We start from the raw sequence: 26,010 nt of genomic DNA, 5'->3' as shown, positions 1-26,010 counted from the left end.
GATGTGTAAGACAGACTGCAACATTGTCTATGTGGAGTGGAGAGACCGATCTTAATGGTAAGTAATAAAATATTTAGAAAGCGCACAAATGCCGAGGCATCTTAGCGCTAAAAAACAGAAACGTGGTGAATGTTGTCCAGGCGCAGTGACGAAGATTATTTGTGGACATGCGTTTAAAATGGTGAAAAGCGTGTGATCCCTAAGAATGGAATCTCCAGATATATAAACTTGTTTACCGACTGTAAAAGAAATGCATACTTTTATTTACCTTTTGTTGGTGCTCTAACTGTCTACACCTGATGTCACTTCCTGCGTCACTTGTTGACGATGGGCCAGAAACTGGGAGTGAGCATTTATTGCGCGGAACATGCTTGTTGGCATACTACCGTGGAGGCGTCCAGCAGCCTCCATCCTTGTGGATATTTAAGGAAATAAACAGGACGTGTCCTTCATATGCTTAGCCTATGTGAAGCGTATACTACAGACCACATACAACAGCGCTGTGGAAACTATTGGGCTAGATGAACTAAGGGTCTGGGATTAGGGCCATGGATTCCTTTAGGTTTAACAGAAAGTTTGTGTTTTAACCTCTTCAGTTCGGCTGACGGCCAGTGCCCCCCGGCAGTCCGATCACATGGCACTGGAAATTCCTCTGGTGGCACTAGGTAGAATTTTTCTTGGAAGACTTTTGGGAATGCGGTGTGGGTGGAATTTTGTAGATCCACACAGATTCCAGAACTTTCCATCACAGAAATGTGAGGAAACATTTTTTTTTGTTTGATGTTTGTAAGGGATTCTGGGTAACAGAACCTGGTGAGAGCCAGACAAGTCACCTCATCCTTGATTCCCCGGGTGTCTAGTTTTCAGGAATGTATAGGTTTTCTAGGTTTCCCTAGGTGCCAGCAGATCTAGGGTTCAAAATCTACAGCTAGGCACATTGCCATCAAAGGGTCATTTTTTTCAGGGTAAAAATGTGGTGTGTCCACGTTGCGTTTTCGGCTGTTTCCTGTTGCGGGCATTCGGCCTACCAACACTAGTGAGGTATCATTTTTATCAGAAGACTTAGTGTAATACAGAATCGGAGAGCAACTGTAATTACCTATTGACTTTTGATGCATTTCTGCCTTCCAAATGAAAGACAATGTGTAAAAAAGAAGTCACTTTGAAAAATGTCCTATAATTCTCATGCTAGTATGTATACTCACAATTTCGGAAATGTGCAAATAGCTACTCTTTCTAAACTCTATTCTCTGTTCCAATTTCAGAAATATATAGGTGTCTTTCAGCCCCATTTTTCACTGTATATATTTTCCCAAATGAATTGCTATATACCCGTTACATAATAAAAAACCATTGCAAGTCGCTGCTCAGTTATTAGCTCTGGGTTTATCGGGTTCTTGGTGAACCTACAAGTCCTATGTATCCCCTCAACCAGAAAGGTCTAGGGGCAGTATATTGCTTTCAAACATGTGTCTCATAATTAGAAGAAGTTACAGGTAGAAATGTTGGCACAAAAGGCTGTTTTTTCAACTCATTTTCAATTTTTCCAATTTTCAACTGTTAGTTTCTATAAAGAAACCTTGAAGAATCTACACAAATGACCCCTTGCTGCATTTAGAATTTTGTCTACTTATTTAAAATGTATAGCTTTCCAGGGTTCATTATTGCTTTCATACCCATTTCTACCATTAACTAGACAAAGGTTGAAAGCACACAAAATAGCAAAAATAGGCTATGTCACAGTAAAATGCCAAAACTGTGTAAAAAATGTTGGTTTTCTGACAAACAGCTGTCAGTCCCTGAAAGCTGGGAAAATGTTGATTTCAGCCCCACAAACCCTTTGTTGATTACATTTGCTGGGAAAAAACAGACGCTTTCATTTGCAGCACTTTTTCCCCCAAAACAACAAAATGTTGCTTCATTTTGCCTAATTTATGGGTCCCCTCCAGGGGAATCCACAAACCCTGGGTACCTTTAGAATCCCCATGATGTTGGAAGAAAAGGACACAAATGTGGTGTGGATACCTTATGTGATCAAAACGTTACAGGGTCCTAAGCACGAACTACCCCAAATAGACAAAAAAAGGCTTTGCGCGGGGGTGGGGCAGGGGGGAATGGCCTAGCAGCGAAGGGGTTAATCACGTCATTAACTATTTTTCCTTGAAAGCCAGGCGAATATATGCAAAGCTGAGTTTTGAACTGCTTCTGTCATCTTTGCTCACAAGCCTGTTAGTTTCAGTTCCGCAGGAGCACTTCACCTGTCGAGCTGCCACAGTTCTTTTCCAAATGTTATAACCGGAAGGGGAGGGGTAAAAGCATTCCGTACTTGACCTTCGCAGTCTGTATCCAACCAGTGGCATCACATTGGGCCAGACCCGCAGTTCGTGGGGGACCCGAGCTCCAGGCAGTCAGCACAGCACAGTACCCCGGCCTATGAGCTCCTGACTGACTCTGGAGGGGGCTCTTCCATGAACTTTGCAGGGGGTCTCCTCAAGTTTCGTTAGGCCACTGTATCTGACATGATTTTTATGAATACTAGCCCCCACCACCCTAGTTGTGATATTTGTGGCAGAAAGCTTGCAAACGATGACTGCTCTTCAACCCTTTGAGTGAAGATGGGCAAATCCAATGGTGCTGGAACAATTTTCATAGAGTGTGTGGTATCACATTGTCATATAGGGACAGCACATTTTCTATTGAATACCCACTAAATTTGCTCAAAAGTACAGCTTTACCGTTAAGCTATATAGCGCATACATTATATAAATGACTAGCTTACCCGTCGCGGCGATCTCAGAAGAAAGGAAATGTAAGGAAACTATTTATGATAACATTCAATCTACATTGTGTCATTTTTATTGAAACTTATTCATTTTAATATGGAAAACATTTTAAAGTGTTGTTTTAATTCTGTTTATTTATTCGAGTGCTTGTGGATACACATTTTTTTTTGTTTTTCTGTCTGGTGCGTACACGAATAAATCAGAAGGTTTCCGACGTGTGAGCTGGCCACATACAGTTGCCATGTGAGAAGCACGGATTCTCCAAATCTAGTCCACACACTTGCAGCGATTGTCCTTGTGCTTTGTTGATGGTCATTGCAAAAGCGAGTCGCACAGGAAACTGTAAACGTTGCGTACACGAATAACTCAGAAGATTTTCCGACGCGTGAGCTGGCCACATACAGTTGTCCATGTGAGAAGCACGGATTCTCCAAATCTAGTCCACACACTTGCAGCGATTGTCCTTGTGCTTTGTTGATGGTCATTGCAAAAGCAAGTCGCACTGGAAAGTGTAAACGTTCAGTGTTGGAAAGATTATGAGGGCGCTGGGGGGCCGGGGGGGGCCGATATTTAACAAATGTTTCCTTTTTTTTTTTTTTTGCCAGAAACGTTCGCGGGAGTGTACTCAACAACTTTTAACCATTTTTAAATTTTTTTTATTGTTTTTTTGTTTTTGTTCTGCCAGAAACCTTCAGGGGAGTGTACTCAACAACTTCCCAAAGTTTCATGGCGATCGGATGAATGGTGTAGTAATGCATAAAGGACAAACAGAAATATTTTCGATTTTATATATATATAGATATAATGTGGGAAAAACAAGTTTCAGTGAAAATCATTTTCACATCGCCAACTAAAGTGTCTTGGTTCGTTTTCGTCTTGTTAAAACCTTTGTTTCTTTTGTCACCTCTTAGTTAACTTCTGGTATATTTTGAAATATGTATACAGTTCATTTAAAGGTATTTAAATGTATGCAAAAAACGACATCCCACTGCCTTTCCTTTCACACTCCCTGTACCCAGCAAGATTGTTCCATAGTTCACTTCAGAAAATACTCTCAGTTTGTAGTCAGATAAAGAAAAGGAAATACTAGTATCCCTTTAAAAAAATAAGCAGGAATGACCCCTGTCTTTGAATGCATTACAAAGGTCACAAAATAAAATAGAAATGGAAAGGCATCTTTATTACTCATTCACTTTTTGAACTCCTGCATGGTTATTTTGGGGGTGCTACAGCACCCCACACCCCTGCTCCCAGCGCCTGGCAGTCTGTTGTTTAATATTCCGAATCCAGTAGGGGTGCAGCCCTCAGTTTGGCAAAGCCGCTGGTGTTCATGTGCACTAAAAGCAGTGACGTCAAGTAGACAGTGCTTTTGTCATTCCCAGGCTGTTTCTTTGTGTTTTGGTAGATGGTGTTTCAGGGAAAAACGTAGTTGCAGTATTTCAAGCACATAAAGGCCACATTGCGAGCAGGTCAGAGGGAAGTCGGGAGCTATGTGTGGAACTTCGTCTGAGGTTTGAAGTCCTGTGTGCCCTCTAACGTGTTTCCCGTTGTGTTTCTAGCTCCGTCCTTGGAAGCTTCTTTCAGTCCCATGACAACCTTTCCAGACTCAACTACAGGCGATGAGTTTTCATTGTATGTTTGTCACAGGCACCAGCACTCACCTCAACTCTTCATTCGCAAAGCCAGGTAAGACGGTGGGGGTGGGGAGGGGGCGGTCATCTATCACCAATAGTAAATTGTCCGGATTTGTGTTGGTCTTTTCTTCTCAATTCCCTCTAAACATGGGTTAAGCTTCTGCGGTAAGTAGACGTTTTTAAACGCAACCAGGAACCTCTTTTGGCTGTAGGCCTTTAGATAGTCCACTCAATGAACGAAAGGCGCGTCCAGTTTTTTCATGCTGTTCGAGTTGTAACTCACCAATCCACCTAGCTTGGGTGTGTATATGTGTGAGTGAGTTTCGCATTGTAATAGCCGTTTGCCGGTTCTATTAATTCTAACTTGAGCGCTATGAATTTCGTGGTCGCAAGTTGACCACTAGAGGGCAGAAGAGACTAGATAAAGAAAATACTGTCCTTATGGAGCAGTCGACACAGAGTTGTTGATCTTTAATTCTACTGCGGTCACAAAGTGCGCCAGGCGCGCTATTTTGAACTTGTGAGATAGTGTATATTCTCCAATATTGTTTATACTATTTCTTTTATAGTAACCATTAGACGTCAAACATCAACAGTGCTCTTTGTACAGTAAAATAATGTAGAATCAAAGGTGAGGATGAAAATAGTAAAGGTGAGAGTTCTTGATTGTCATGATTTCCAAAGGAATCGCCTTGATTAAGGTGCCACAGTTCTTTTATGATGTTATTTGCATAGATCCATGTACAAGCAATCCGTGTTTTGCTCCCTACCCCCGCGGCCTTCAAGCCTGTGGCCTTTTTCCTATACCCTAGTATTATTTGAGTATCTTGTATGGTCCTTTGGAGGTCAGTCAAACATAGGTATTCTTCTTAGTTCTCCGTAAGTCGGTCTCTTGAGTACTGCCCTGTTATTGGATTTAGTCCATTGCTCGTCTCTGTTGTCTTCTCACTTCAAATTGTGAAGTATGACTCACTGTGATATGGTTACACCCATGGTTTCAAAAAATGGCTGTACTCTGTCGAACTTCTCCCCCTAACTGTTAATCTTTTTTTACAGCAGATGCTGGGCCGAAAAAAAGTTTTACAAACACGGCTGTACTTTAAAGTTCTTGCAAGGTTGCCCACTGTGAACAGGCCTCTTACCCTGGCCCAATCTGTTCCATGCTTTTTAGATGTCGCCTAAGACAGCACACATGCAAGAGATATTGTATACAACAAGGGGTGTGGGGGCCCATTGCTTACCATTTGTTGCCTTCATTTTCACTCTTTTTTGCTGCCCTCTAATTGGCCAGCACCTGCTGGCTTCACTTCCTCTTCTTTCATGTGGAGCATGGCCCAAGTACCGACTGCTTCATCTTGATTAATGTCCGGCTGCTTGCGCTGTGATTGAGGTACTATTTTTATTTTTTCTTCCTCTGTCCTCCTTGGTATTTCTTCTTTCCTGTCCCCCATTGTCCCTGTTGTTATACCTCCTGCAGTCCTCACAGCATCATTAGTGATGTCCCTGCCTGTTTTGGGACCACCAAAAACGTATCCAAATAAAAACTTGCAGGGCATTATGGGGCGCGCTCCCTCGAGGAGAACAGTGAATAATAATTACGTGATGTCCATGCTTCACTAATGGATAGGCCCTTCAACAGGTGTTGTCTCTTTGGCTAGAAGGCTGCCTCCACCCTGAAGAGTATTAAAGACAGTATAGCAACTATGTGCTCCTTCAGCCTTTCTGTGCCCGCAAGGCAATAACCCCAGCAATTTCGCCCCTTTCGAGGCACAGCTAGGGATTTTATGCTCATACAACACCAAGGTCTCCCACAGCAACAGAAGATATCCAAGCCCTTTTCGAGCCGCACAGAGGGTCAAGCCGGTAACATCTAGGCCAGGAAGGGCAACAAACTTCCCAATCCCCAGCCCCCCGGCAAAAGCTTAAAAACCGCAAGAGTTTACCCTTAATAGCACAAGACCACCCTATGGAAGGCAGGATCACTCCTTTTCTGCACAGGTGGCAGAAATAACTTCTATTAAGTGGATCCTGAAGATAGTTCAGCAAGGCTGTACCTGCCATTTCTTTCCATCCTGCCCACCTACTTACTCCACCTACATCAAAGCGGATGTCGGAAGACTATTAGACCATTTGCTGCAGGAAGTCCAGGCAGTTTTGGCAAAAGGAACCCAAGAGAGGGGTCTTGGCTCAGAAAATCGGAACTGGATTTTATTCCAGCTAGTTTGTAATGCCGAAAAATGATGGAGGCCTTTGCCCCATCTTTGATCTTTGCCCTCTTAGCTGCTTCCTGCGGAAGGGCAAATTCAGGATGCTCGCGTTAGCCCTATTCTTCTCTGCGCTGGTCCCAGAAGACAGGATGGTGGTATTAAACCTACAAAATGCTCATTTCCATGTTTCCGTCTTGCAGGCGTTAGTTGTGGCCCAAAGTGGGCCACAAGCACTTTGTTTGCTCTGCTCCCTTTTGGCCTCATCAGTGCCCCACAGGTGTTCACAAAGGTGATGATGGTGGTAGAAGTGTGCATTCAGAGGTTGGGAATGCCACTCTTCCCCAACTTTGACGACTGGCTGCTGAAGGAGGGATTACCCAAGTCAGTAGTAAATCACCTCAAGATGACAGCGAACCTCATTACATCTTTGAGGTTCACAATCAATGTGCCAAAGTCACACCTGACTCCGCAGAGATACCCCTTCCTCTCAGCCATCCTAGATATAGTGCATTTTCAAGTTTTTCCTCCATGCTAACAAGTCCAGGACAGTCGGGCTATGATCCCAATGTTTCAACCACAATCATGTATCTAAGTAAGGATGGCTCTGAGATGTCTTGGCCTATTGGCTTCCTGCTTGCTGACAATTCTAGAGGGTATATTTGGGTTCTGCAGTGGAATCTGAATTCCCAGTGGGCTAAGGCCAGGGGAACCTTTAAGGATTCCATCCGGTGTTGTAGAAAACCACAAAAGATCTGTAGTGGTAACTGCTCAGCGGCAATTTGACCAGCTGTAGGCCCCTCTCCTTCCCCCACCCAGAGCTGACATGGTAAAAGATGAGTCACTACTGGGTTGTGGAGGCCCTTTGAGAGTGGTGGCAATCAGAGAATTCTGGTCTTCTGCAGAGACCCGCCTTCACATATACCTGCTGAAGCTGTGATCCATTCACTTGGCGTTGAAGGCCTTTGTAAGAAATCGGGTTATTGGTTGAGGGGCCACAACCACAATCTTTGTCAGTGAACCGTAAAAGTCACTAAAGTAGCCTGTGCTCAACCCTTTGGTAGCTTGGGACAAAGTCTGTCAGGCTTAACTTCGAGGTAAAGTGTGAGGTATTTATGTAGCACACAAGCAGTAATAAGGTAATAACGCAACACAAGAAAAATCCCAAATCAATTGGGAAAAATAAACTACATTTTAATAAATATAATTATATCAGAACAACAAAAATCCAATCAGGAGAACCACAGATATTTGAGTTCTGTTTGTGGTGGAGGAGGCTGTGACGGGCGGGGAGAGCATTGTAAATGGTCGCCACTGTAACACTAGCACAAAGAGCAGACCTGCTGTTGCGGAGGGTCGTCACTTTGGCATGAAGAACTGGTTGGGCGTCTGACAGTCATTTGTGGAGCTTCAGATTAGCAGTCACCACAGGGTTTTGTTGCTGTAGCACGAAGTGTTGTTCGAGTGTTGCTGGTAGTCACTGGCGGTCGCTATCGCACGAAGAGTCAGGTTCACAGGAGCTTTGCATTGTCTGTCATTATGGGCGGCAGAATCTCAGTGCGAATGGGCTGTTCGCAGTCATGAAGAGCCCAAAACTTCAGGATTTCTTCTTTTCTTGAAGAGGAGTGCACTCTGCTGCCAGCCAATGGTCCAGGACCTGGGGAGGTACCTCTCGGTTTTCTGGGATCACTCTAGCAGAGGCCAGCAGGGCTCAGGCAGGTCCATTTGTAACAGGTTAGCTGGGCAGTTGCAGGGAGGCCTCTGGAGGTTATAGTGTTCCTGTAGTTCAGAACAGGTCGTGAGCCAGCTACCTCTTTTAGTCACTCAGGTAGCCTGGGATGAAGGGAGCTGGTCTAGCCTTCCTTCTCAGAGATCAGGATAGGCCTCAAGTAGCAGGATAGTGTTCTTGGGGTCACGGCAATATTTCCTCTCGTAATGTCTGAAGGTCGAGGAGTATACCGAAGAGTGCCTCAGGAGCACAAATATTTATACCTGGTGCCAGCTTTTGAAGGATTCCCTATACTACCACCACATCTTGTTTTGGATGGTTTTTGGATGTTAAGGCTCCAAGAAGCATGGGGTGACAAAAAATGGTGTCAAGTTCCTTTGTTTGCAATGCAGGCAAAGCTGTTTGAAATCTAAGTGGGGATGGGTACAGCTGCGCTCCCAACCATCCTGGCAGGGTGGCCCTTCCTACCAACTCTCAGTCCCCTTTCCCTTACTGTCTAGCAGGAATACACAAAACCCACAGGCAGAGCCAGTCACAGTCATGTGACCCAGGATACTGTCAGAGGGCACAAATGGCCGGGACAAGAAAATCGCAACTTTCTAAAAGTGGCATTTTCAGAATTGTGACTTAAAAATTGAAGTTACGATTAAAGAGGATTTTTAATTGCAATTAAGTTGAGCCTAATTAGCATATCTCTATCAAAAGTTATCCCTTAATAAATATAAAAAGATAACCCCATGTTGGTCAATTGGAGCGATTGGCCTTACAGTCGTAAAAAAAACAACTTTAGGAGTTTTTCACTACCAGGGCATATAAAACTTAATCCCTTATGTTTCTACTTTTTAAATACATGCTATCTTGGCCTATGAGCCTACCTTCCGGGGTGGCTTTAACGAATTAAAAAGGAAGGGTTAGGCCTGGCGAAAGGTTTATTTGGCCAAGTCAAAATGGCAGATTAAAACTGCACTACAGACTGCAGTGGCAGACCTGAGATATTTTAAAAGGCTACTTTAGTGGGCGGCACAATGAGTGTTTGCAAGCTCACTAGTAGCATTTAATTTACAGGCTCTGGGTGCATGTAGTAACATTTACTAGGGACTTATAAATAAATTAAATGTGCCAATTAAGTCTATCCCAATTTTACAATATTTTATGTAGAGAGCACAAACACCTCAGTAATGATTAGCAGTGGTAAAGTGTGCAGAGTCCTATTGACAACAAAAATGGATTCAGAAACAGAAGGCAACAATGTGCGGGAGACCCTGCAAAAAGGGCCAGGTCCAACATCCTTCCTGGTGTCCACTAAGTGGATGCTGGTTCAGGTTCTCACAGACATCGTCACCACCATGTGGCACTGCAACAAGCGGTACGGTGTGGGTTCCCGGGTCCTGTGCTAGGAAGCGCTTCTGGAACTTGCTGAATTGTCAGGCCATTTCCCTGATCCTGAACCAACTGGCAGGATCTTTAAATGTCAAAGCAGACAAACTCAGCCTGCAATACCTAGCCAACTACGAATGGCAGCTACTTCCGCAGGATGTCTTCATCCAATGGAGACAGCCCTGGCTAGATCTCCTTGCCACCACAGAAAATGTGTAATGTCAAAACCTTTGCGCATTGGAAGTCTGAAAAGGCTTTCTTTCTGAAAAACATTCTGCCCAGAGTGGAGCACAGGGCTTTTGTATCCCTTTCAGCGCTGCCTTTCCTGCCTCTAGTTGTGAAGAAGTTCAGGAACAACCGGGCCTAAGTCATCCTAGTAGCTCTGGACTGGACAAGGAGAGTGTGATACCTGGAACTTCTGGCCATGAGCATCTGCTGTCCCATCTAGCTACCACTTAAAACATTTTTTTTTACCAGGTTTAGGAAGCAAAATGATCACCGCCTTTTGAAGAGTGGGGGGCAGTACCTGTCGCTCCAGCGCTTCATTGTATACCTCAAGGAGATATGGAGCTAGTATGGACTTGTAGGCTTTATAAAAGTTACCTGTGAACCCATCAAGGCTTGGTGCAGTCTCAGCCAGTCATGGCATCAATGGCACTAATGATTTCATCTGAGGTAAATTGCTCCGCCAAAAATATTTGCATTGCTTTTTCAAGCCACACTAATGCAACTTCAGTTAGATATGAATTACGTTCATCTTCACTGTGTGTTATGCGCAATGAATATAACAGAGTAGTAGCCCTGGAATTCATCCTGAACATCCAAGTACCTGTAAGTATCTGACCCTGTGAGGAGCGGAGCGCCGCAATACATGGTTACCCCGCGGAGGGTCTCAATATTCGCGCTAGGGTACGGCCAGGTCTCTCACCTTCACCATACTGGTGTGCTGTAGCATATTTGCTCAAAAAAAGTGGCTCACATTCCGCGGCGTCCCTGAACTCCGTCAAAAGCGTCAGTGTGTGGCCCTGTTCGGGTCGCTCCATCTGTTCCTGATCCAATAAACACAGTTGGTGCTCTATGCGTTTTAGTGTACTCCTCAAGTCCTGCAAGACCCCAGCATGCTTGGAGATACACACTCCTCTCAGATACGCATTAAATGCCTCGCAAAGTGTGGCCCAGGATTTAACAGACCCGTTATTTATGTCAAAATATTCGATAATTGGGTCATGGGGCTCCGCATGGAAGATGTCGTTCATTAATGCCTGCTTAGGGAACCTCCACTGTCTCTCGCATTCCTCCGGTCATGGGACCCTAAGAGTCAGCACCAGAGGGGAGTGGTCCGAGAGGGTCCTAGATAAATGTTAGGATGCCTTATACCAAGCTGCTAAGATGGGGGACACTAGCCAATAATCCAGTCTTGTCCAAGTGTGATGGGGTGCGGAGTAATGTGTATATGCCGAGTCCCCAGGACAGCAATGACGCCACACATCTATGAGGCTCAGTGTGTCGTATAGCTCTAGAAGGGCACGGCGTGCACGTGGCTTTGCGTCAGCAGAACCTGACGTGCCATCACATGTAGGATCTGACACAAGATTAAAGTCCCCACCCATGCAAATGTAATCCACATCTAACGGGAGAATTTGTGAGTGCATAGCATGAAAAAAGTCTGGATCATCGACATTAGGTGCCCCACTACCATAACGTACCGGCCTTCCCTGTCAGTGCACACCCTTGAGAATTGGAAAGGCAACCGCTTATGTATGAGAACAGCAGTACCTCTAGCATAGGTGTTGTAGTTCCCAAAGTATCTGTGGGGACCCCAGGAAGAAGCAAAGTGTTTCGCTATAGTCATCGGTAAATGCGTTTCCTGAAGAAACGTGATATCTACCTGGTGCCTCTGTAAGTAGTTCAACACATGCTTCCTTTTCATAGCATTATTTAAACCCCTAATTTTCCTAGTGAGAACTGTTAAATCAGAAAAAGCTGCAAAATTATCCCAGGTCTACATTTGCATGGCCTAAAAAATGTGTCTGTGCGCGTTACTCGCAGAACTTTGTACCAGCTACATTGAGTGAGTAGAGACAATGGCAAGAATGCAAATAAACAACTTACCAATACCCCCTTCCCGCCCCATCCCTACACTCCCAATCGCAGGGACAAACCCCATTGCCTAATAAGATAAATGCAATAGAAACAACCCCAGATAATGGGAATTGTCATGCATTCTAATCAGTATATCAGATCCAATGTGATACACACCTGGGCGAGGCAATTCCTCGCCATCCTACCAAACCTTGTAACTAAATATAGAACAAATAGAATTATTGATCGTTCTGAAGCCAGAAGGATCTGTGAAAGTTTGTCCCACCAAATAGAGTTCAACCGGACAGGTCATTCCGAAGAAAACCGTTCCACACTGGCCGCTGATCTGCTATAGGGAGGCGAGCACCCGGAAGGGTCTTTTCCCTGGGCGCCACCCGCGCCCTTGTAGTCACGGCAAAAGTAACTCCTGGGCCGCTCTGGTTGTGTCAGACACTGGAGATTTCCCCGCAATGTCTACTCGCAAACAAGCTGGATAGATCATTCCATACTTAAGACCTAGGTTTCAGAGTGTGGCCTTCACTCCAGCGAATGTCCTCCTCGCCTCCTGAACCATAGCAGTGAAGTCTTGTAAAAGTGTGATCGTAGATCCCTGCCAGGACAGTGCCTGTCTCTCGTGGTAGTCGTGATGCAGTGTCCCTGTCACGAAAGTTCAGCAGGTGAGCTATGATTGATCTAGGTGGGGTGCCAGGGTTGGGTCGGGGTCCGAGTGTGCGGTGCGCCCTCTCAATAAGAAATGTGGAAGTGAAGGCTTCTTTTCTGAGTCTGTGAGTAATGTTTCCACAAAGAGATCCATGAGGCCGGTATTGGTGGACTCGGAGACGCCCAAAATGCGCAAGTTGTTGTGCCTACTTCTTGCCTCCAAATCTTCATTCTTCATAGCCACGGACTTCAGGATTTTCTCCATCCGGCTCAATCTCTTGACTGACTGTCCGGCCCCGTCCTCTAGATCAGACACTCTGCCTTACGCAGTGTCCAAGCGGCGCTCATGACGTCTAGTCTGGCCCCCATGGTGTCTAGGCATTTCTCCAAGGAGTCGAAGCGGCCATCCAGGGCACGAAATCCTGAGTGCAGTTCTGTCATTATGGCGTCCGGGCTCGGAGGGGCGCTCTCTGGGTGAGTAGTCTCCGCGCCCCCTTCTGCCAAGTTGGAGCCAGAATCCGCTGATGGACCGCCGGGCTTGGAAAACTGTAATACCCTTTGTTTAGGGTCTTTACTCACCATGGCGTGATCTGGCCCCCCTCGAGATGTCTAGTGGCCACTGGAAGCACATGAAAGGTAAGTAGCACACGTTTAAGACCACCTAACAAAAGTTAATGTGTCTATCTGTAATGCAACCGGTGCTCGTGTACAGCGCTTTGATACCTGATATCTTCGGGTCTAGTTTGCGTTATATAAAACTCTAAAATAATTAATTAAGAAAAATAGCCAACCAGGTTATGCAGATTCAGCAGGGGTGGTATGCATCAATACAATTTACAGGCTCCCAGCTGCCCAGCACCACCAGGATCATCCGGTCATATGCATCACGCAGGAATGCATGTATGGAGCAGAAGACTTGTGCAGACTTTGTGGCTCGATATGCACCGAATCTCTGGTAGGAGTCGCAGTGTGTGGAATGCGATGCTGGCCCCTGTGCAAATGTTCTCACCATCTCACGCGGTTCAGGACGCCACACCAGGAGAGCATTCAACAGTCCCTCACTGCATAGCTCAGTATATGCAGGCGCCACAGGTATTTCGTTGTCAGCCACCATAGCGTGCCAGTCTCCCCAGCCATCCACACACAACTGGCCCACTCAGCTGAATTGCCGGCCCCAGGCTCGCCCGTGGCCTCTGTTGCCGCAGATCCTCTGGGAGTTGTGAGGGCCGACTTACCTGTGAGGACGATGGGTCAACAGCACAGTGCAGCAGCCCACTCGGGGTGGTCTGCCTCTGCAGCGTCACTGCCTCCTGGCGGCGGCGGGCCTCCAGGCAAGGAAGCATGCCTTATCGGAGTGTCGCCCTAGACGATGCCGGCCTCCCAGACCAGGCTGCAAATGTATTACCGTGGCGCACTGCATATATTTAACAAGGACCCCCTGAATACACAGAAATGTAGTTCCTAGACCAGGGAAAAACAAGTGAATGGTATGTATCAATCTAGGCAACCTAGATTGATACATACCATTCATTTACCGTGGCGCACTGCCATGTCTCGGGGTAATGGTGCGCTCCAGGGTGGGGCTCTCCAAGGCGCACAGGTGCACCGCCCGCAGTACAACACCGGCGCCTCTCCACTCCGGAGGACGCTGCTGCAGCAAGGATGTGACGCCGATATGTGTTCCGGCGCGCTCCGCCGGCCTCAGTGCAAGACTGTTCCTGACCCCGCTTGCTCTATCTCGAGCGTTTCCACATCTCCTCATGTCGGGGTGCTTGCATCCCCAAGAGGGCACTCAGCGGCTTCAGAGTCTTACTTCCGTAGACAGGAAAGCTCAGTATTTGCGCTGATAGGGCCAGGATGTCGGGCAGTATGGAGGAGCTTCAGTGCTGCATGGCCATCTTGGTCGGTAGCCTAGCCACGCCCCCATCTAGCTACCACTTTAGGAGGATCTTCTGTTATAGGAGCAAGGCAAGGTCTTGCATCTTGGCCTGAACAATTTGCGCCTTCATGCATGGAGCTTGTATGGCGTCAGTTGATGGCTTTTGATCTCCATCCCTTGCGAGGAATTTGATGTAATCCTCGCAGCCTAACATCATTCCACAAAGTCAGTTTATGCAGGATGCTGTGACATGTTTGGGGCTTGGTCTAGGACCTGCGATATTGACCCAATACAGGCCACCCTGTCAGATGTGCTCCTTTTTGTTTTGCCTTTAACCCAGCATGGATTTGCAAAGGGTATAGTTAAAAGATTATTTGTCAGTCCTGTTTGCCTTCTTGCTGTTGACGGACCAATCATCACTCTTCAACTAATCCGTTGTGATGCATTTCCGTAAAGGTTTGGTCTATGCATTTCCCTCAAAACCTTTTGTGATGCCACAGTGGGACCTTAACTTGGTCCTTTCTTTCTCCATGTGCACCCCTTTTGGGCAGTGCGCCCCTTTTGAACGACCCAACAGTTGTCTCCTCTGCCTGCTGACTCTGAAGACGGTCTTTCTCATTGCTATAAAATCAGCCTGTCACATGATTGAGCTTCAAGCACTGTCAGTTCAGCCGCATTACCCTAATTCGTTCTGGACAAGTTGGTGCTCAGGGCCAAGGCAGCCTTCCTTCTGAAACTGTTTTCTATGTTGAACAATCCATGACTCTTTCAGTATTCTTTACCCCATCTCATTCCTCCAAAGAGGAAGAAGAACTCCATAGTTTGAACCCCAAGAGAGCGCCCAGCTTCTACATAGATTGTTCCCAAGACCACAGAGTGGACAATCAGCTATTTGTGGTTTTCTCCGGGGAAAAGAAAGGCAAAGTAGTGTAAAGGTGGACCTTTTCTAGATAGATAGTTCTAGGTATTAAGATCTGCTATGCAGTGGAAGAGAGGCAGCCTCTGGAGAAGGTTGGGATCCTCAGAGTTGTCTGGGCCAAGGCTGTTTTCACCACACTGGCGCACGAGGTACCTGTCTCAGACTTCTGTCAGGCTGCAGCAGAGGCATTAGTGCACACATTCAACTAGCATTACCTCCTCACCAGCCAGGGCCAGCGAGAAGGGCATTTTGGCAGTTCAGTCAAGCAGAACCTTTGGTCTGAGCCACTCAACAGATTCAGGACTGCGCCACTACGCGCTGACTTCTGGGTGCAGCAGGGGTGGAGCGTGTTCGGAATAAAGGCAGCAGCAACTGGCAAGAAGCTGCTTATCGCTCTAGTTTTTTTTGCAGTAAGCAACTTCCTGTCATTGCATCCCTCACCCTGCTTCCAGGTTTCCCTCATTGAGTGCGGCGTCCTCCTTGTGCTCCTGGCGTCGGGCTGGATCCCGCTGTGATTCTGTGCACTGCCGCTTCTTTGGATTCATCGCTCCAGTAAAGAAAAGAAAAAATGAAAAGAATCAAGCCATACACTCAAACACCTGGCAACACGCCATTGCGCAGACTTTATTTGCATACTTTTGTTAAGCATGCGCTCCCACTTATTTGCTGTTTGTGGTCTCTCACTGGTCTCTGGATCCTTAAGGAAAGCCTCATATGTCTTATTCAGAGGAACCAAATAACAAAGTTGAGCAGTGTCAATTAATGTGTTGAACTCATGTCACTCTAACTTACTGCACGTTTATTTAGGTTTAATTTTTGATCTTGGTATTGTGGCTATATTTTGGGTACATGAAGGAATGCATTGAACAAATATATATATATATATATATATATATATATATATATATATATATATATATATATATCTATATATATATATATATATATATATAGATATATATATATATATATATATATATATATATATATATATATATATATATATATATATATTCACAGAAAAAACCATAGGTTATAGACCATATATAGTTAGGAATTAGCATTTACAAAACCTTGAAAATTCACTGAAAAAACCATAGGTTATAGACCATATATAGTTAGGAATTAGCATTTAGAAAACCTTATTTTACTCACACAAAACCATTGAAATTCCATATATAGTTAGTTGCACTAACTATATATCGCGCACCCGCAATCCACTGCTGATGATGTCACATATTACATCATTCATGACATGGTCAGTGACATCACTGATGACCTCACTGATGACATCTCAAATGACATCACTGATGACATCACTGATGACATCTCAAATGACATCACTGATGACATCATGACACACCAATACCAGTTACTACATACGCACTCACTGATTCCTACGTCTACACACACATTCACTCATTCACCCATACAATCACTCATACATACAGTCACTCATTATTACAACACTATCATATGCACTCATACACCTATGCAGACAGTCACACACTGCCACTCATCCATGGAGTTACTCACACACCAAGTCAGTCCTGTAAAGAATCAATCACACTTCCATTTCTTCATCTATACAGTTAAACACAGAACACCATACTTCAGTGACATCACTGATGACATCACTAATGACATCTGAAATGACATCACTGATGACATCTCAAATGACATCACTGATGACATCATGACACACCAATACCAGTTACTACATACGCACTCACTGATTCGTACGTCTACACACACATTCACTCATTCACCCATACAATTACTCATACATACAGTCAGTTATTATTAGAACACTATCATATGCACTCATACACCTAGTCAGTCCTGTGAAGAATCAATCACACTTCGATTTCCTCATCTATAGTTAAACACAGAACACCATACTTTTCACACATATACTAACACATACTTACTCTCTTATACAATCACTGATACAAGTACACATTGATATGCACAGTCACACACCTCCCAGCCAGCCACACACACACTCAGTCTTCCATACATCCACTCATTCTTCAATATGTAAAACGTATTTAAACTTTACAAAAACACACAGACACTAGATGATGTCATCAGTGATGTCATTTGAGATGTCATCAGTGATGTCATCAGTGATGTCACTGACCATGTCATGAATGATGTAATATGTGACATCATCAGCAGTGGATTGCGGGTGCGCGATATATAGTTAGTGCAACTAACTATATATGGAATTTCAATGGTTTTGTGTGAGTAAAATAAGGTTTTCTAAATGCTAATTCCTAACTATATATGGTCTATAACCTATGGTTTTTTCAGTGAATTTTCAAGGTTTTGTAAATGCTAATTCCTAACTATATATGGTCTATAACCTATGGTTTTTTCTGTGAATTTCATTGGTTTTTTAACAGCTAATATCTGTAGCTGTAAAATGTATTCTTCTTTAAATCCAAAAATATATTTTATATGTTTATGAATAATTTTTTTTTAAATATTTTTTTTTCTTCGTTCCCGCTTCGCGAATCGGGAAGCTTCCCGTTAGCTGACCTTGATGCCGCGAAATAGACCGCGAGCCGGTAAACGTTTCTTTACCGCAAGTGCCGCGTTAGAAAACAACATCGTGACGCCTCCCGTCCGCATGACGTTTCACGTTCTCGCGTGATACGTCATATGACGTGCTACGTTAGCGAACTGGTACGCGAAGCGAGTCGCAAAGCGCAGGTTTCTGGAAGCAAACCGGGAGGCCCTGCAAAGAGCTTAACGTAAACACAGCAAGTCATGTGACTTGGTAATAACACTTTTCATTGGTTCATTTCACTTTTGGTTTCCTAATGATGTAAGACTAGGTCATATAATCTAAAATGAACACTTTTGATTGGTTGAGAACTCTTGTTTTTCCCAAATGATGAAAATCCCTCCTTCTTTCCTCACTCTGACTTTCATCATTGTGAGAGAAAGACCCTTTGTGATCACTGAGCAATGGCTTCTTTAGTAGCTTCAGCTGGTGCTTCCCCACCACTTCCACCACATCCAAGGAAGAGTGGACCACCTGCTCAAGTTATAATTCAACAAGAAGAGGAACAGGACGACGAGCACGAAGAGAGGCAGTTTTTGCCTGAGCAGCCCAGGACGTCTCACCGGAAAGAAAACTTCATTTGGCAATTTTTTAAAATTCCCAAAGGTCAGAAAAAAGTAAATGCAAGATACGTAACTTGCCTTATATGTCAAGATAGACTGTCCAGAGGAACCGAGAAAAAATACAGTTTCGGAAACTACACAATGCATCGCCATATGACTAGGTGGCATCCTAACAACTACAGTGCTGCACAGTTTCGGAACGACCTAGATAATCTCCCTATTATGGCCAGAAGATCTGTTGTACCGGAAGTAACGGGACCAGAGGGCAGGGAGATGGTGCCAAATATACAAATGAAATTTGGTGAAGTAAAACACATCTGCGTATTTTGCGATGGATTCATTTCCTACGGAGAAAGAAGCATCACTCTGATCAACAGAGCTATTGACTATCATATGCAAGTTTGTACGAAACGCCCAAAATAATAAATACTTCTTTTTTTGTTTTGTTGCTCCTGTTGAGCCCTTTACAATGAATCGTTTTCATTGCCCCCTCCAAGAAAAACCCAAAAAAACTATAAAACTGTTCAGAAAAATTCAAAAAAAGAAAAAAAATGTTCCGAAAAATAATAAAAAAAATATAAAACAACAAAAACAATAAAAAAAAAGTTCTTTTCAGAACTACCTCCCCGTTATTAAAAAATTGGTACAATATTTGGAACTGTGCCAACCTCTATTTCTCTTAGTTCGCTTCCCAGTTCGTTCGCCGGTACGCGAACCGGAAGCGAACCAAAAACAGTAAGTATAAGGGAAGGAAACAGACACTTATGTTAAAAGAAAGACAGCTATAGGGGAGTAAACTAGAGATACTATTACCCGTAATCCACTGCTGATGATGTCACATATTACATCATTCATGACATGCTCAGTGACATCATCAGCAGAGGATTGCGGGTTTTTTGGCAACGTGCCTTATCCACGGTTTAATAATGCTGCCTTTTGCTTTATATAAGTTTTCAAATTGTATGAAATATATACCAATAGGTCGTTATGAACCTTTAGGTAGTGCTTTTCTTCATGAGGTCTGGTCGCTTCCATACACATACAGATGTTTCAAAGATGATCAAGAAGTTTATCTGAATGGAGAGGAATGCACTGAGACGCCAGATCATTCACTAATGTGTAGGCACATACAGTTACACGGTTCATGCAACAAACACCGACCAAATATGGCTTGCGTGTTGCAAGGCACGCCAGTTCCTGCTATCATCCCCACGTTCAAGTTGTTGGCAAATGGTAGTTATTTGATGCTCAATAATGAAGATTGTTCTGAGTTAATTAAAAGTATTCCTTTTATCGTAACAGTAAGTGAACGGGTTATTTGCTGCAGAAATGTTCTATTTCCTCCCACACATGAACATAGGGAGTTTTCAATCTAGCCACAAATACCAACCTTGGGACAGATTTCAACGGCATGGCAAGAATAAGAGCTCTTTTGTCTCAGAGAGAGGTGGCCTTGAGTTCGGCCCGTGAAACTTTCGTGCTTCACATAGCGAACACCCGTACACAGCTGCAGACCCTTTTCAATTCAGATTTGCCTTTCAATTTCAGCAAGATGGTTCCGACTATCTTTAACGCATCCTCCACAAAGGCCCTGGCGCACTTTTTTAAAGTTGTTACCAGTGGTCTCGTGACTTCATTTGAGAAAATCTTTGGAGTCATCCCTGCTTCCTTTCATTCTATTTTCTCCACTCTGGTTCGTGGATTGGCATTTTTACTTGCATTACCAGCGGACGCTCTTGTGCTTTTTTACATTTTTAAATATGGATGTCCCTCCTATGCAACCTCCCACCCTGCAGCTGCTGACACTGTTCCGCAATCGCATGCTAGAATATTATGGCACAATGCCGTTGGCGATATTAAGCACGGCATATGGATTATCTTTTCGATTCTCCTACTTCACCTGTGTCCAGCCTGTATTTCACTGCCTGACCTGTGATTTCGATTGGGCCATTGATTTGTGTCTCTGCGGACCGGTTTCTCCTGACGTCGACTTTAATCAGCTGATGACTCCTATCATTACTCACGAGTTGGTTTGTCCTGGCGAAAGGATTATGGCTGTGGCATTGATGCATGGACTACTTGGTCCCTGGAATTTACTGGCGGCAGCACAGTCTTTCTTGGAACAGAGCTTTCTTGAAAACCCACCGAGCTGTCCTCTGATGGTGATAGAGGATCCGGTGCTGGGAGAGCACGTATGTTCTTTTCCGCTTTTAAATTGGATGGCTGAACTGTTTTCGGATGAAGACGGTGACTTCCTATTGGAGGCTGTTGCAGCTTATTTTGCATACACAGTTATGTCATAGACCTTTTTCATGTTTGATATGCTGAGTACTAGCATTTCATTGACAATTCATTGACTTATTTGTCAAGTTTTTATTATTTACCTTGCCTATTGGCTTAAGACTCGATAAAGTACTTGGCTGTTTTATTTTTCTTTAGCATTAAATTTTCCTAGTTTTTAATGCTTTACCTTGCGGACCGTCCACATATAAACTTGCAATCTGCTCTCATGAGATGGCACTTCTATTATCTTATTCAGTTCGTTTCCGGATCATGGGGAGGTGTCATCTAGGTCCTGGATATCTTGACACCGTGTTAAGTTAGCATGGGCTCATTACCGGTTTAAACGCCATTTTTCCTTTTTTGCAACTTCTGCACACGACACTTAGTTGTTGCTTTAGCTTTCCACCTAGTAGTTCATCGTGGTTTACATGAGAATAATATGTTATTGCTCTACTATCTGCTTTGCTTGTTAAACTATATCTGTACAGCGAGTGCTAAAGTTTCAAGAACAACACGATACAGAATTGTTATGAGGTCTGATCTCCACGACTTCATACTCATAACATAAGTGCAACTTCTGCCAATTCTGGGCATGAGGCGGGTTTTATATTGCTTTGCCGAACACACATACACAACAGTTGATGCGGTTCACATGAAGAGAGAGCTGGTGTATGCTGATGTGATTCCTTCAAATCTAAGACACTAAAGTATGGGCACGCCCTAAACCAACACAAAGAGACCTTCTTAGCAAATAATATAATATGTGTATTAGGGAGGGTGAGATATAAGCAGCCGCGGGCCGTGGAGGGAGTTACGGTGAGGCAGGGAGGCGGGGAGGGGGAGAAGCAGGGTGGAGCCCTCTCTACCTTGCCCCTCCCCCTCCCCGCCTCCCTGCCCCACCGTAACTCCCTCCACGGCCCGCGGCTGCTTATAAGTGTTGCTAACTCTTATTCATTTACAGCATGTTAACATACTGTCACCATTCGCTTTTTATGTACTAGTAACTATGCTGGTAATTTTGCTACTGATAATATGTGTACTTGTATTCTCCACCCTGCTTCTCCCCCTCCCCGCCTCCCTGCCTCACCGTAACTCCCTCCACTGCCCGCGGCTGCTTATAAGTGTTGCTAACTCTTATTCATTTACAGCATGTTAACATACTATCACCATTCGCTTTTTATGTACTAGTAACTATGCTGGTAATTTTGCTACTGATAATATCTGTACTTGTATTATCTAAGATACTACGCCTGAGAAGACGGCGTTAGTAAATAAACATTTCAAATACACATGTGTTCTTCTTAACTCCATGTTCTGGTTTCTAAGAAATATATAACAACCGACTGTTCATGAGTTCCACGTATCCTGAGGTACTATAAGTTCATATTCTGGATTGTCTAAACATTGAGAGTTTGTTATATCCAATGTGACACTGTACCTAGCTTGCTAAGGAGTTTTTGATTACTAACGTGAGTTTTGGGACACCCTAATTCGCCGAGGTTCCAATCCTCTGTCCACAGTTCTGTGTGAGAACAGAAACCCTGCGACAGGGGCACCCCCGACCCTTGCTGGAGCTTCATCACACTTGCGATACAACTCCAGCAATGCGCCACCTTTACGGCACAGATACATCACGCATCTGTGCTGTTTTTGCCCCATGATGCGCCGCATTGTAAATGCAGCACACCATAGGTGACGGAACAGCGGCACAGAATGACTAACACATCCCTGGTGATGCGCCAGTCATCATAAATGTATCCCTATGCTTCTTATCTTGTTAGAGATGAACCGCCATATGTATCATCAAAGTTTTTTGCATTTCCTAAATAGCGAACTTTAAGGAATAAATAGCGATTCTTTACCATTCCTAGTTTGCGATTAGCTATTTGCTAATTACAAATTACCCATTCATTTCCTTCATTTCCATAGGGCGGTTGGACTCACTTTTAGCTCGAACGGCTGAATGGATTTCCACGAAACTTGGCAAAATTGTAGGGACTGGTAGCCCGATGTGCCTTTGCTATGTCTCAAGATATATGCTCCAGTGGTTTTTACGAAAATTAACTTTGAAAAATATATATTGGGCTACATTGGCCTATATATATGTTGGAGCCCAAATGTAGCCCAATGTAGCCCAATGAAGCCCAATGTAGCCCAACTATAGCCCAGTGACAGAATGACCAATCAGCTTCGCAAACCTCCGTTACGCGAAGCGGAGCGCTGTTACAGATATATATCTTTTTTTGAACGTTAATTTCTCAAAATCCACTGGAGCACATATATTGAGACCTAGCAAAGGCACATCGGGCTACCAGTCCCTAATATTTTGCCAAGTTTCGTGCAAATCCATTCAGCCGTTCGATTATTATTATTATTTTTTTTTTTTTGCCCCGCGGGGCCCTTTTAAAACCTCCACATCAAACCTAGGGGGTCAGCGAGGATCTACTATGCCCCCTTATAGTTATTTCCCCCTTTGTTTTGACCTCCTCTTGTCTCTCGATCCTACCGAGAGACAAGATGGCGGCCGCTACGGACTTTTTGGAATGTTGACAGACGCCGGAGAACCAATCAGCTTCGCTTCACAAAGCTCCGTTGCGCGAAAAGTACGCGTCCTGGGACGCTGCCAGGTCCGCTGTTACAGATATATATCTTTTTTTAAACGTTAATTTCTCAAAATCCACTGGAGCACATATATTGAGACCTACAAAAGGCACATCGGGCTACCAGTCCCTACAATTTTGCCAAGTTTCGTGCAAATCCATTCAGCCGTTCGGGCTAAAAGTGAGGCCAACCGCCCTATGGAAAACTCAATGTTAAAAACACGTTTTGGGACCCCCCTTTTTTCTCGGCCCCCCCTTGACGAACCCCCCCCAAATTTTCAAGGGCTGCTCAGAAACAAAATGTGCCATTTTCCTGAAAATTTCAGCCAATTCCGTCCACAAACGCCAAAGTTATTAGACATAGAATTTTCAAAAATCCCATAGAGAAAAAATCCTAACTATATATACCTACTGGCGACCGCCAGTAGGTAATATATATATATATATATATATATATATATATATATATATATATATATATATATATATATATATATATATATATATATATATATATATATATATATATATATATATATATATATATATATATATATATATATATATATATATATATATATATATATATATATATATATATATATATATATATATATATATATATATATATATATATATGCTTGCTCTCTTTTTCTCTGTTTCTTTTCAGCCACACCATATAAGCCTCAGTTTAAAGAGACCTAATTGATATAACAGGTATACTGTGCATTGTGAATTTACTCTGGCCAGAATGTTCTATTAAGTATGTTAGACTCTCACACATTTATGTTTCTCTTTTCAATTTTCAGTGATGTAATAATTACATTTTGCCTTTGTTAACATCTACATTAGATGGGAGAGGGGGTACATGCAGGTATGAGGTTAACACTTGACTCTGTATAGACAATATCAGAGACTCACTGTTCGTTATTGCATCTGACATACTTTTTTGGTTGGTGAAACCCGGAAAATGGTCCTAGGAGGCTTGTTTCCAGTCCAGGGAAGACCTGGCTTAGCAGTTCGGGCTGGACTGTTCCCATGGGGAACAGGGTCAAGACTGATTTGCATATGGCTGGGTCTAAACTGGAATGGCATGGGGAGCGAAAAAACGATGGATTTAGGCCAGATCTCTGTACTGTGGTGAATGTATGACATAGTTCAGCATTCTGTCCCTCACTTGTTCTTTTTTGCATTTGTCACCCCGAGTGGGACGGGTATGCCTAGACGTGGGTCCCGTGCCACTCGAGTCAAACTAGCCTGGCTAAAGAGGGGTGAAACCCCGAAACCCATCCTCGGATGCTTGTTTTCAGTCCAGGGAAGACCTGTCTTGGCAGTTCGGGCTGGACTATTACCATGGGGAACAGGGTCAAGACTGATTTGCATAGAGCTGAGTCTAAACTGGACTGCATGGGGAGCAAAGACACAATGGATTGTTCATTATTCTGTCCATCAATTGTTATTTTCTCATTTTATTCAACAGGAAGGATGGCAAATTTGTTTCCATCCAGGGCACACATTCTGGGGCAGCTCTACATGAATTTCCAAAACAAAGTTGTTGGTCTGGACAGGCTGCACCACCACCGTGTCTACACACTGAAACAAGAGGAACACACACTCCCAAATCCTATCAATGGAAGCCCAAAAACCATGGCATTGGGTGATTAAAAACGTAATCCCGCTTACTGCAGAACATCTTTCCAGTATCGACAACAAACTAGACTATCACAAGTGGAAGTTGAAGGACATTGTGCTAATTTAAGTGTTCCAATACTGGGGCAAACCAAATATGATATCTTTCCAACAGAGAGCATGTTGGAATGCAGCTTTTGTGTAAGAAGGCACCCATCAAACATTTTCCTGAGGAAATACTATTTTGATGGGCTTGTCCAGGATGTATGCCTTTGCCATTCCACCAATTACCCTGATACCCAAGGTAATAGCAAAAAAGAAGGCGTAACCCTGCACATCGATTCTTGTAGCACAGTGCTGGCGGAGAGATTATTGGTTCTCGAATCTGATGCAACAGACACAGGATTGGACAATTCTACTGAAATTGTGAACGGACCTCCTGTCCAGGAACAGAGGTCAGGTGCTTCATCCCAATGCATAATATTTCAAATTAGAGGCCTGGCTTCTGAGCACTATGAATTTGGACAGTTAGGCATCCCAATGGAATGCAAGTAAGTCTTAGTGCAAGTCAAGGTGCTGTCAACAAATATAACATACTGCTAAATGGAAAATATTCTGTATGTGGGGTGCTGCCAACTGATTCCATCCTTTTCAAACCCAATGCCATCAAACACTGCCATATCTTTTTCATTTTTCAAAATAGGGCCCTCAAACGAACCATCTATTTGGTCACATACGAACGTTAAAAAGTTCCTGAAAGGTTTATTCAGAATGTTCCCACTGTCGTCGTGTATGCCTCCACCAACCTGGAAACGAAATCCCGGACTTTACAGCTAATGTTACCTCCTTTTATACCTATTCATAAGGGTACCTTAACGTTTCTCACCGGGAAAACTGCATTTTGTCTGGCAATAATTTCAATGAGGCGAGGTTGTGAGATCCTGGAATTCAAGGAACCCTTCAAACAGGTCTTAAAGGACAAACTCATTCTGAGAACCAATCCCAAATTTATTTCAAAAATATAAACCAATTTCATCTAAATCAACGAGTCGTTTTAAAAGCATTTTTATATATCCAGAACTTAACACATTTGAAA

At 43.8% G+C, this 26,010-nt stretch overlaps 1 protein-coding gene across 5 annotated transcripts in view; it reads left to right on the top strand.

Annotated features, from left to right (window-relative positions):
- Window positions 1-26,010, top strand: part of CFAP61 (cilia and flagella associated protein 61) — a 2,132,686-nt gene that overhangs the window by 213,304 nt on the left and 1,893,372 nt on the right. For all 5 annotated transcript variants that reach the window (XM_078649333.1, XM_078649336.1, XM_078649335.1 and 2 more), the window contains exon 6: window positions 4,343-4,469. In XM_078649333.1, coding sequence (XP_078505459.1) covers window positions 4,343-4,469 — 127 coding nt within the window. The remainder of the gene's footprint in view (window positions 1-4,342; window positions 4,470-26,010) is intronic.

This window comes from Lissotriton helveticus, chromosome 6, assembly GCF_964261635.1.
Source record: "Lissotriton helveticus chromosome 6, aLisHel1.1, whole genome shotgun sequence".
Lineage (NCBI taxonomy): Eukaryota > Metazoa > Chordata > Amphibia > Caudata > Salamandridae > Lissotriton > Lissotriton helveticus.
This window is presented reverse-complemented; position numbering and strand designations above follow the sequence as displayed.